This window comes from Ranitomeya imitator, chromosome 2 (assembly GCF_032444005.1).
Source record: "Ranitomeya imitator isolate aRanImi1 chromosome 2, aRanImi1.pri, whole genome shotgun sequence".
Taxonomy (NCBI): domain Eukaryota; kingdom Metazoa; phylum Chordata; class Amphibia; order Anura; family Dendrobatidae; genus Ranitomeya; species Ranitomeya imitator.
This window is the reverse complement of record NC_091283.1, coordinates 633,362,012-633,374,951: the sequence shown is the minus strand read 5'-3', so window position 1 is coordinate 633,374,951 and position 12,940 is coordinate 633,362,012. Positions and strand designations below refer to the sequence as shown.

At 40.6% G+C, this 12,940-nt stretch overlaps 1 protein-coding gene across 2 annotated transcripts in view; it reads right to left on the bottom strand.

Moving 5' to 3' along the window:
• RAD9A (RAD9 checkpoint clamp component A) overlaps positions 1 to 12,940 on the bottom strand; it is a 62,733-nt gene that overhangs the window by 31,625 nt on the left and 18,168 nt on the right. For both annotated transcript variants that reach the window (XM_069752643.1, XM_069752642.1), the window contains exons 6-9: positions 7,811 to 7,920; positions 6,589 to 6,695; positions 6,442 to 6,506; positions 5,663 to 5,761 (exon numbers count right to left, since the gene is read on the bottom strand). In XM_069752643.1, the coding sequence (XP_069608744.1) occupies positions 5,663 to 5,761; positions 6,442 to 6,506; positions 6,589 to 6,695; positions 7,811 to 7,920 (381 nt within the window). The remainder of the gene's footprint in view (positions 1 to 5,662; positions 5,762 to 6,441; positions 6,507 to 6,588; positions 6,696 to 7,810; positions 7,921 to 12,940) is intronic.

Below are 12,940 nucleotides of genomic sequence, written 5' to 3'. Positions count from 1 at the left end.
ATGGAGCATTATATGTGGAACATTTTTATAAGGAACATCTTATGGAGCTATAATGAACTGTATGGAGCATTATATGTGGCACATTGTTATATGGAGCATCTATCGGGCCATAATGAGCTGTATGGAGCATTACATGTGGCACATTGTTATATGGTGCATCTTATGGGACCATAATCAGCATTTGTGCAGCATTATATGGGCCAAATATCCGTATGGAGCATCTTATTGGGCCATAATCAGCATTTGTGCAGCATTATATGGGGCAAATGTCTGTATGGAGCATCTTATGGGGCCATAATCGGCATTTGTGCAGCATTATATGGGGCATATTTTAATATGGAGCATCTTATGGGGCCCATCATAAATTTTATGGAGCATTATATGGGGCTCCTGATTCAATATTGATGTTCAAAAACACTTAACCTACTGATGTCTCAATTAATTTTACTTTTATTGGTATCTATTTTTATTTTTGAAATTCACCAGTAGCTGCTGCATATTCCACCCTAGGCTTATACTCGAGTCAATAAGTGTTCCCAGTTTTGTGTTGCAAAATTAGGGTGGTCGGCTTATACTCGAGTATATACGGTAATTTTGTTTGTGCATTTAATAATTAAGTTTCATCATTGGCACCTTCTCGATCATTCACCAAGATCATGCAATTGCCTACAAGCAACCAACATGATCACCAAGGTCATGATAGCAGCGGATATCACCATTAACTTCAAACTTCAAAATTGAGCATCCTCTGCTGGGACCTTCAATGGTTACAAGATGTTCCAGGCTGGAATACCTTAAGAAAGACTTGTTCCCTCTTGTTTATTAACCCCTCTGTGACCTTAGACGTACTATCCCGTCGAGGTGCCCTGGGCTTATCTGACCCTGGACGGGATAGTACGTCATAGCCGATCGGCCGCGCTCACGGGGGGAGCGCGGCCGATCGCGGCCGGGTGTCAGCTGCTTATCGCAGCTGACATCCGGCACTATGTGCCAGGAGCGGTCACGGACCGCCCCCGGCACATTAACCCCTGGCACACCGCGATCAAAGATGATTGCGATGTGCCGGCGGTGCAGGGAAGCACCGCGCAGGGAGGGGGCTCCCTGCGGGCTTCCCTGAGACCCCCGGAGCAACGCGATGTGATCGCGTTGCTGCGAGGGTCTCACCTCCCTCCCTGCTCCCTCCAGCCCCGGATCCAAGATGGCCGCGGATCCGGGTCCTGCAGGGAGGGAGGTGGCTTCACAGAGCCTGCTCAGAGCAGGCACTGTGAAGCCTGCAGCGCTGCATGTCAGATCAGTGATCTGACAGAGTGCTGTGCAAACTGTCAGATCACTGATCTGTGATGTCCCCCCCTGGGACAAAGTAAAAAAGTAAAAAAAAATGTTTCCAAATGTGTAAAAAAAATAAAAAACAATATTCCAAAATAATGAAAAAAAAAAAAAAATATTATTCCCATAAATACATTTCTTCATCTAAATAAAAAAAAAAAACAATAAAAGTACACATATTTAGTATCGCCGCGTCCGTAACTACCCGACCTATAAAACTGTCCCACTAGTTAACCCCTTCAGTAAACACCGTAAGAAAAAAAAAAAAAAAACACGAGGCAAAAAACAACGCTTTATTATCATACCGCCGAACAAAAAGTGGAATAACACGCGATCAAAAAGACAGATATAAATACCCATGGTACCGCTGAAAGCGTCATATTGTCCCGCAAAAAAAGAGCCGCCATACAGCATCATCAGCAAAAAAAATAAAGTTATAGTCCTGAGAATAAAGCGATGCAAAAATAATTATTTTTTCTGTAAAATAGTTTTTATCGTATAAAAGCGCCAAACCATAAAAAAATGATATAAATGAGGTATCGCTGTAATCGCACTGACCCGAAGAATAAAACTGATTTATCAATTTTACCAAAAGCGGAACGGTATAAACGCCTCCCCCAATAGAAATTCATGAATAGCTGGCTTTTGGTCATTCTTCCTCACAAAAATCGGAATAAAAAGCGATCAAAAAATGTCACGTGCCCAAAAATGTTTTCAATAAAAACGTCAACTCGTCCCGCAAAAAACAAGACCTCACATGACTCTGTGGACCAAAATATGGAAAAATTATAGCTCTCAAAATGTGGTATTGCAAAAAATATTTTTTGCAATAAAAAGGGTCTTTCAGTGTGTGACGGCTGCCAATCATAAAAATCCGCTAAAAAACTCGCTATAAAAGTAAATCAAACCCCCCTTCATCACCCCCTTAGTTAGGGAAAAATAAAAAAAAAATGTATTTATTTCCATTTTCCCATTAGGGCTAGGGTTAGGGCTAGGGTTAGGGCTAGGGTTAGGGCTAGGGTTAGGGCTAGGGTTAGGGTTGGGGCTACAGTTAGGGTTGGGGCTAAAGTTAGGGTTAGGGTTTAGATTACATTTACAGTTGGGAATAGGGTTGGGATTAGGGTTAGGGGTGTGTCAGGGTTAGAGGTGTGGTTAGGGTTACCGTTGGAATTAGGGTTAGGGGTGTGTTTAGATTAGGGTTTCAGTTATAATTGGGGGGTTTCCACTGTTTCGGCACATCAGGGGCTCTCCAAACACGACATGGCGTCCGATCTCAATTCCAGCCAATTCTGCGTTGAAAAAGTAAAACAGTGCTCCTTCCCTTCCGAGCTCTCCTGTGTGCCCAAACAGGAGTTTACCCCAACATATGGGGTATCAGCGTACTCAGGACAAATTGGACAACAACTTTTGTGGACCAATTTCTCCTGTTACCCTTGGGAAAATACAAAACTGGGGGCTAAAAAATAATTTTTGTGGGAAAACAAAAAGATTTTTTATTTTCACGGCTCTGCGTTATAAACTGTAGTGAAACACTTGGGGGTTCAAAGTTCTCACAACACATCTAGATAAGTTCATTGAGGGGTCTAGTTTCCAATATGGGGTCACTTGTGGGGGGTTTCTACTGTTTAGGTACATTAGGGGCTCTGCAAACGCAATGTGACGCCTGCAGACCAATCCATCTAAGTCTGCATTCCAAATGATGCTCCTTCCCTTCCGAGCCCTCCCATGCGCCCAAACGGTGGTTCCCCCCCACATATCGGGTATCAGCGTACTCAGGACAAATTGGACAACAACATTTAGGGTCCAATTTCTCCTGCTAACCTTGGAAAAATACAAAACTGGGGGCTAAAATATAATTTTTGTGGAAAAAAAAATATTTTTTATTTGCATGGCTCTGCGTTATAAACTGTAGTGAAATACTTGGGGGTTCAAAGCTCTCACAACACATCAAGATGAGTTCCTTAGGGGGTCTACTTTCCAAAATGGTGTCACTTGTGGGGGGTTTCTACTGTTTAGGTACATTAGGGGCTCTGCAAACGCAATGTGACGCCTGCAGACCATTCCATCTAAGTCTGCATTCCAAATGGCGCTCCTTCCCTTCCGAGCCCTCCCATGCGCCCAAACGGTGGTTCCCCCCCACATATGGGGTATCAGCGTACTCAGGACAAATTGGACAACAACTTTTGGGGTCCAATTTCTCCTGTTACCCTAGGGAAAATACAAAACTGGGGGCTAAAAAATAATTTTTGTGGGAAAAAAATTGTTTTATTTTTATGGCTCTGCATTATAAACTTCTGTGAAGCCCTTGGTGGGTCAAAGTGCTCACCACACATCCAGATAAGTTCCTTAGGGGGTCTACTTTCCAAAATGGTGTCACTTGTGGGGGGTTTCAATGTTTAGGCACATCAGTGGCTCTCCAAACGCAACATGGCGTCCCATCTCAATTCCTGTCAATTTTGCATTGAAAAGTCAAACGGCGCTCCTTCCCTTCCGAGCTCTCCCATGCGCCCAAACAGTGGTTTACTGCCACATATGGGGTATCAGCGTACTCAGGACAAATTGTACAACAACTTTTGAGGTCCAATTTCTTCTCTTACCCTTGGAAAAATAAAAAATTGGGGGCAAAAATATAATTTTTGTGAAAAAATATGATTTTTTATTTTTACGGTTCTGCATTATAAACTTCTGTGAAACACTTGGTGGGTCAAAGTGCTCACCACACCTCTAGATAAGTTCCTTAGGGGGTCTACTTTCCAAAATGGTGTCACTTGTGGGGGGTTTCAATGTTTAGGCACATCAGTGGCTCTCCAAACGCAACATGGCGTCCCATCTCAATTCCTGTCAATTTTGCATTGAAAAGTCAAATAGCGCTCCTTCCCTTCCGAGCTCTCCCATGCGCCCAAACAGTGGTTTACTGCCACATATGGGGTATCAGCATACTCAGGACAAATTGGACAACAACTTTCTGGGTCCAATTTCTCCTGTTACCTTTGGTAAAATAAAACAAATTGGAGCTGAAGTAAATTTTTTGTGTAAAAAAGTTAAATGTTCATTTTTATTTAAATATTTAGAATTGAGAGTCCTCAGTGGTTGATACCTTTTAATGGCTAACTGAAAAGATGGTAACAAATTGCAAGCTTTCGAGACTACACAGGTCTCTTCATCAGGCAAAGACTAAAACAAATTCTGAAGAATCACATATTTATGCACAACATAGTATAGGAAAAAAAAAAAAAAAAGGGAAAAAAAAAAAAAAACCATGGATAAGCCAGGTGACATGAAGCAGAATTACCATGGGTGATAAACAGTTACGTCCATAAATATTGGGCCAATTCTTAGATAAGGATTAAAAGGTATCAACCACTGAGGACTCTCAATTCTAAATATTTTTCTATCCACTGGCTAACACGGTACCAAGATATATTTCTTTCCTGTATCATTTTTATTTAAACATTCCAAAAATTCCTATTAAACACCTGAAGGGTTAATAAACTTCTTGAATGTGGTTTTGAGCACCTTGAGGGGTGCAGTTTTTAGAATGGTGTCACACTTGGGCATTTTCTATCATATAGACCCCTCAAAATGACTTCAAATGAGACGTGGTCCCTAAAAAAAAATGGTGTTGTAAAAATGAGAAATTGCTGGTCAACTTTTAACCCTTATAACTCCCTAACAAAAAAAAAAATTGGTTCCAAAATTATGCTGATGTAAAGGAGACATGTGGGAAATGTTACTTATTAAGTATTTTGTGTGACATATCTCTGTGATTTAATTGCATAAAAATTCAAAATTTGAAAATTGCGAAATTTTCAAAATTTTCGCCAAATTTCCGTTTTTTTCACAAATAAACGCAGGTACTATCAAAGAAATTTTACCACTATCATGAAGTACAATATGTCACGAGAAAACAATGTCAGAATCACCAGGATCCGTTGAAGCGTTTCGGAGTTATAACCTCATAAAGGGACAGTGGTCAGAATTGTAAAAATTGGCCTGGTCATTGACGTGCAAACCACCCTTGGGGGTAAAGGGGTTAAGGGTTTCTCGGGATTTTACATGATCAGAGGGGGTTGGACCCCTACTATTATCAGTGAACTGCAGAAAGCAGCTACAGTGATGTCCCTATGAGAATAGCTGAGCCATGCACCAAGGCTCAGCCCCATCGGACTAAGATGTGGAACTAAGCAATGTCACACTCATACAGTCATCAACGTGCCATTTACTGATGGTAGGGGGTTATGTCAAATATGCTAAATATTTATAAGCATCCATTTTGACAAAGATACACAAGTTAAACGTATAGAACAGCATACATACTATGGTATAGATAAAGTACCTGTGATTCTGGGACTGAGAGGCTTGACCTGCATCCGAAAGAGTGGCAAGAACAAAATGGGCTTCAAGAACGGCATCATCGACACTGAATATAACTGGGCTAGGAGAAGAAAGAGGAGATATCAGCTGCACTGGGTAAGGAGTGGGCTTAATCTCCAAGATATCCAAATGACCAAAAAGAGTGTAGCACAAAGAGTGGTCAAGATTAGTGATGAGCGAGTGTGCGAGTTTTCCGAGCATGATCAAGTATTGCCGGTGCTCAAATGCGATGCTCAAATGTATGTTGCGTGGCTTAAAGAAAGATGCAGGGATTGCCTGCCATACACGGTTAAACTGTAGCCATGTTTATTGGCTGTATTACAGCCACGAAACATGTGGGTTAGGGATCTGAGCATCCCATCCGAGCTCGGCAATACCCAGTTGAGACTCAAGCATGCTTGGAGAATTCGAGTAACTAGCACACTTGCTCATCACTAGTCAAGATAACAAAACCCTGAAGGTTTTCTACACATTGCACCGCACAACAAAAACGCTGTAAAATAAGATTGTTAATCACAGATTCGATTTATACTGATAGCAATCAAAGAAATTAAACTTATTAACCTTTACAAGTCAAACACTAAAATGCAATTACCATTTAATCGGTTTTTAATTCCCACCCTAAATTATAAAAGTACCTTATCTGTCACATAACACTAATTACTCCCAAGTAATCAGTCACCGGCAGTGATGAATAAGGCGAAACATAAAAGTATACCAATACAATATCTTTGGACTCACCAGCCCGCACTATCAAACTGTATCGAGATTGGTAGGCTGGAGGACTCTGCAAAGGCCAGAAGACCCTGAGGGGAGGGAAAAAAAGGCGGAATAAAATCACAATGCAAAAAGCACATTTGTTTGGGTGTAATAAGAACTATTCCTCACCCTAAATTCACGTAGACAAAAGGTAATCTCTCTCTGCTCCTGCAGCTGATAAGCCAGGAACTCTTCTCTACTCAGGGACAGCTCAGTCAACATTGCTTTACTAGGATCTAGAAAAAAAGGGGAATATATAAAAAAAATCATAACTAAAACTTAATAAACTATATAAAGATTTTGAAAGTGTCAAAATTCAATTTCAGAATAAGCTATTGTGTGAGAAAACCCACACACGTGGGTAGAACATAAGAACTCCTTGCAGATGAGGTCTTTGGTGGGATTTGAACCCACGGTAACACACTTTTTCTGACAACCATATGACTTGTAAGCATGTTTCACCAGTTTTCCCCTCTGCAGATTAATCTAATTTTTTCTCTGACCTACTGTGAAGCGACCAACTACTATGATGTCGGTGCCATACACTGCTCTTCCTTCTCTGTAGCACAAATAGGAGCAGGAACAGCAAAACTGAGCTGTGTAGCTGTTAATCCAGCCCTGAAGGGAAATAAATTTGCTATAAGCTCCAGCATTACTTGCATCCCTCTGCCTATTCTATCCAAGTGCTCCTCACTACTCTCTTCACTGAGCGTAAAGGGAACCTATCACCAGAAAATGACTGGTTTAAATCAAGTTTTTATATTACACGTTTTTATATTTACTTATTATTTTTCTCACATCATAATCATTACTAAAAAATAAATAAAAAGAAGTAATCTTGTAACTTTTGCACTGGCCACTGTGATGTTTTTTTGGACTCCTGCTTCATATCCTTTACAGGGTATGTCCACTACTTGGACAACTAGTGTCACCAGTGAGATTTCTATTTTTAATACAGTCTATGCCATGTATAAAAAAAAGTATTAAAAGAAAAAAACTTAATTAATAGGTCATTTTCTGATGATCGCTCCCCTTTAACAGGAGGTGTTACGTGAAATTGCAATGAGCTGTCAGTCTGTCCTGCAAGGCAGATGTGACATGTTTGTTTTTTCAGAGTGGATTGTGAGTTTAGAAAGAAAGGCAAAAGAATTTATGCAACAATTTAAATATCAGCTTATCCATAGGACGTAGTAGGCGCAGAGTAATAGTACTCATGCACGAAATCAACAGAGGCGATCGACATACACACAAGGAGACAAACATCTTACAGATTACCAGATCAACCATGAAATGACATAAAAACAATAAAGGGAGATAAAAACTCCACAAAAACAACCCATCTTCCTCTTACCTATCTCCTCTTCCACATAGTTCCGGAGTGTAACTTTTCCACAAGGACTAGCTCCCAGCGTCACTTCTGCCAGTGTCAGCGGGAAGTGCACCACAGCATCTGAAAGCAGCCTAAAAACAGAATAAACAGAAGCAGAACTCATCTGATTCACTTCTACTTGTTAAGAAAGGGGTCTGCTTATAAAGTAACAGCACTGTTTTTGTCCACAGGTTGAGTCTAATATTGCTACCCGGCCCTACTCACATTGGGTGCAATAATACTACATTTATACTTTGCAAATGGCTTTTTTTATTTTGTTTTTTTACAAGGTCCAACCTGGTGTTTTAATCAAAGTCAGATTAACTTTTTACATGCTGCTCCACACTTGTGTTGTGCATTAGTATTAACCTGACAAACAAGGGCTGAAAAATTTTGCGGCGCTTGGATCCATACACTAATCCCTCGTCATTCTGAATTTAATGCATGGGATTAAAGCTCCCGCAGTTTAGCCAGTGACTTCTGTCACTGTAGTGGGCTGTCATACCCTGAAATTGGTGCTCCAAAGTATGCCCCAGCGACAGCGGAAAAAACAGATAGCGAAATATGTATTGACCACGTCCCTACTTACTATTGACATGGAATTCTCACCAGATGTCAGTAACAACCCATCCAATCCACACAGGCTAAGAAATCAATTCATAGATGTCCATAAATTATGTGTAGTAATGAGAAATGACACAGGGAAAAAGTATTGAACACACGTAGGAAGAAAGGTGCAAAATCCATGAAAATGGATGGCACTTGAGGCATGGCAAGTATTTGGTGCCCTCTAAGAGCGCATTTACACATGCTGCAACAAGCATTCCTAGGAACACTCGTTTCCCAATTATCAACTTTTTTAAAGAGGTCACCAATCACCCAACGAACAATTAAAATATCAACAGGCAAAATTATTTGTAAGGTTGCTAAAAAATCAGTACGTGCACATGGATGACATAGAGTGTGTTTGTTAAAGGAAAGGGAATTGACGTGGATCTATGAATTAGATACCCTCAAACCAAAGGGATTCAATGTTGATTTTAGAATTAATTCCATCATAAGATGAATTAATTGGAAAAATGGTATATCCCCGTTCTTTGATACAGTAGAAGTGGAGGCATCTAGTCTGAGGTGGTTTTTAAATTTGCATAATATTGAGATATTTGCAATTTTTTTTTATTATTATTTTTGATTTTTGTCACAGATTCACGATAACTCACCCAAAGTGGATATACGGCTGTATGGAGGACAAGAATTAATATTATTATATTCTCTGCATGTGTTTTTTTTATTCAATTAAAATATTTTTTTTTGATTATACCTTTTTTGATTATAGTTTTCTCATCACAGAATGTAGACTGCTGGCTAACAAAATTAATAGGATTACTTTATAGTCAGTGCATGTTAATGATAATTATCTGGCGACATTATAAGTTTGAATGTTGTACAATATGGAGTGCTGGTCAATAATAGGATGAAAATACAGTGCTGGGATTAATACTCTTGCCTATGTGATAACTGGGTGGTTGAGGGACCCATCCCATTTAGGGGTGTATACCTCCCACGAGTTTCACTGACAGTAGGGTGCTACCTTAAAAAGGGCAGCCCTATCAGTCAGGGCAAACATGGGTATAGACATCCTTTTAGCACATTTCAATATATCTACTTTATAAATTGCATGACTAGTTTTGAATAAAAGGAGGATGCTCCCTTAAAGATACAGAGGGATGCATATTAATTGCCGTTTGCAAGGCGAAGTAATTTGGTCTGTGAAGTTTCCCATGTACCTGAAGACCAGCTTTAGTGAGAAAAGTAAAATGGTGCAATGAAGAGCACAATTAAGCGATCTGCATATGAAAGATGTAAATCTTGATATCGCAATGTAAATGCAGTGGATAATAACATTTGGTGCCACATTCAGGATGGTGTGGGTATGTCCAAAAAGCGGTAGTGCGCATGCGCAAACCCAGAATATGCCACACAAGCTTGTTGGTTGACCAGCAGTCTATCAGGATGTGATGATGCGCTGACACATGCTCAGTTTACATCTAGAAACGCTGGTTATGGCGTTTTCTAGCATCCCCCACGTGCTACTAGAAAATCCTGACTGGGCGAGATTCAATTCTAATTCTGCACAGATGTATACATTGTATCATTATTGTTAGTTAAGCGATATTGTTGATTATATGTAATGTGGAAGTCACTTTGATGCACAAAGACACTTTATATGATATATCCTGAGATGATATTATTGCACTTTAAGATTAATAAATTTGAATATAAAATGTTAAACACTTTTGGTATAATAATGATTAATAAGGATTGTTAAGAATCATCTATATACATATTTGTCTAAGGGGTACTTCCGTCTGTCTGTCTGTCCTTCTATCACGGTTATTCGTTTGCTGATTGGTCTCGGCAGCTGCCTGTCATGGCTGCTGCGACCAATCAGCGAGGGCCACAGTCCGATTAGTCCCTCCCCTACTCCCCTGCACTCACTGCCCGGCGCCCGCTCCGTAATCTCCTCCGCTCACACAGAGTTAATGGCAGCGGTAACGGCCCGCGGTGTACCGCACTCTGTTACCGCTGCTATTAACCCTGTGTCCCCAACTATTCACTATTGATGCTGCATAGGCATAAAAATATGTCATGTTAAAAATAATAAAAACCTGCTATACTCACCCTCCGCCGCCTTTCTCGCTCCTCGCCACGCTCCCGGGATCGCTCCATTGCAAGCGGCAGCCTCCGGTCCCGTCCCAGGGCTGGTGTGCAACAAGGACCTGCCGTGACGTCACAGTCATGTGACCGCGACGTCATCATAGGTCCTGCTCACACCAGCCCTGGCACTGAAAGCTGCCGCTTGCAATGGATCCAGGGAGCGTGGCGAAGAGCGGCAAAGGCGGCAGATGATAAGTATAGCAGGACTTCCAACGGGCTATAGGTGAGTATATGTTTATTTATTTATTTTTTTTAAGTCTCTATACTACGTGGCTCTGTGCTGGGCAATATACTACGTGGCTCTGTGCTGGGCAATATACTACGTGGCTGGGCAATATACTACGTGATTGGGCAATATACTACGTGGCTGGGCAATATACTACGTGGACATGCATATTCTAGAATACCCGATGCGTTAGAATCAGGCCACCATCTAGTGTATTTATACTCACCTGTGTGTGTAGTTCACTGCTTGAGAAAGGCTCAGTGTGAGCCGAAACGTTGCCACAGCATGTGGGTTTGAAATAAACCACATTTTTTCACCAGAATATATGGAGTGATGCCTTCATTTTTTCCTAACTAGATGGCTAGATAGATATCTACGAGATGTATAATTAGTATCTTACGTGTGTAGTTTACTGGAAAAAAAAAATACGTGGGGTCCCCCCTATTTTTGATAACCAGCAAAGGTAAAACACACAGATTGGGTAGGTCACTGGTTATTGGGCCAATCCCTACATATAAATACAAATCTGCAGCTGCCCCAGAATTGGCGCATCACATTAGATGAGCAAATTCTGGCGCTTTGCCCGGCTGTTCAAGATACCCTGGTATGGTGGCAATCAGGGTAATGGGGTTGATGTCAGCTGGCATCAAGATCTGGGGTCAGTAAAGGAAAGGTATCCATCAGACACTCTCATCACTAACCCAGTAATACAAAATATAAATAGTAATGCAACGAATCCGAAGTAGTCCAGAAAAGGCTATCTCAAAAATATAAAAAGAAAGTAACACAGGAGACTGTCCCTCGTTCATCAATTACCCAAACCAATGCCTTGCAGGTCCAATATAATCCACGTTCCTCACATCTGTCTCCGGTGTCTGAATAGCAGTAAAGTGACCGCTAATCACAGGCGCTGGGTACAGATGTAAACGACCATCAGAGACGCTGGGTCTGGCTGAGCGCAGTGGGAGCCAGTGACAATGATGAGCATTGACGTCACTCCCCAGTGCCTGTGAATAGCAGTCACTTTACTGCTATTCACAGACACCGGAGACAGATTCGATGAATGTGGATTACATTGGATCTTCGAGGAAAGATTTTAAGTAATACATTTGTGAACGAGGGACAGTCTCATGTGTTTATTTCTGTCCTTTTATGTTTTTCAGATAGCCTTTTCTGGACTACTTTGGATTCATTGGATTACTGCAAACCTGCATTGAATTTTTTTTTAACAAATTGGTGAACAAAGGATAGTGTGGGGGAGTCTTTATTTAACCCCTTAGTGACAGAGCCAATTTGGTACTTAATAACCGAGCCAATTTTACAATTCTGACCACTGTCACTTTATGAGGTTATAACTCTGGAACGCTTCAACGGATCCCGCTGATTCTGAGATTGATTTTTCGTGACATATTGTACTTCATGATAGTGGTAACATTTCTTCGATATTACTTGCGATTATTTATGAAAAAAAAAACGGAAATATAGCGACAATTTTTAAGATTTAGCAATTTTCAAACTTTGTATTTTTATGCCCTTAAATCAGAGAGATATGTCACAAAAATAGTTAATAAATAACATTTCCCACATGTCTACTTTACATCAGCACAATTTTGGAAACAATTTTTTTTTTTGTTAGGGAGTTATAAGGGTTAAAAGTTGACCAGCAATTTCTCATTTTTACAACACCATTTTTTTTTAGGGACCACATCACATTTGAAGTCATTTTGAGGGGTCTATATGATAGAAAATAACCAAGTGTGACACCATTCTAAAAACTACACCCCTCAAGGTTCTCAAAACCACATTGAAGAAGTTTATTAACCCTTTACGTGCTTCACAGGAACTGAAACAATGTGGAAGGAAAAAATGAACATTTAACTTTTTTTGCAAACATTTTACTTCAGAACCATTTTTTTTTAATTTTCACAAGTGTAAAAACAGAAATGTAACCATAAATTTTGTTATGCAATTTCTCCTGAATACGCCAATACCCCATATGTGGGGGTAAACCACTGTTTGGGCGCACCGCAGAACTTAGAAGAGAAGGAGCGCCGTTTGACTTTTTCAATGCAGAATTGGCTGGAATTGAGATTGGACGCCATGTCGCGTTTAGAGAGCCCCTGATGTGCCTATACAGTGGAAACTCCCCACAAGTGACCCCATTTTGG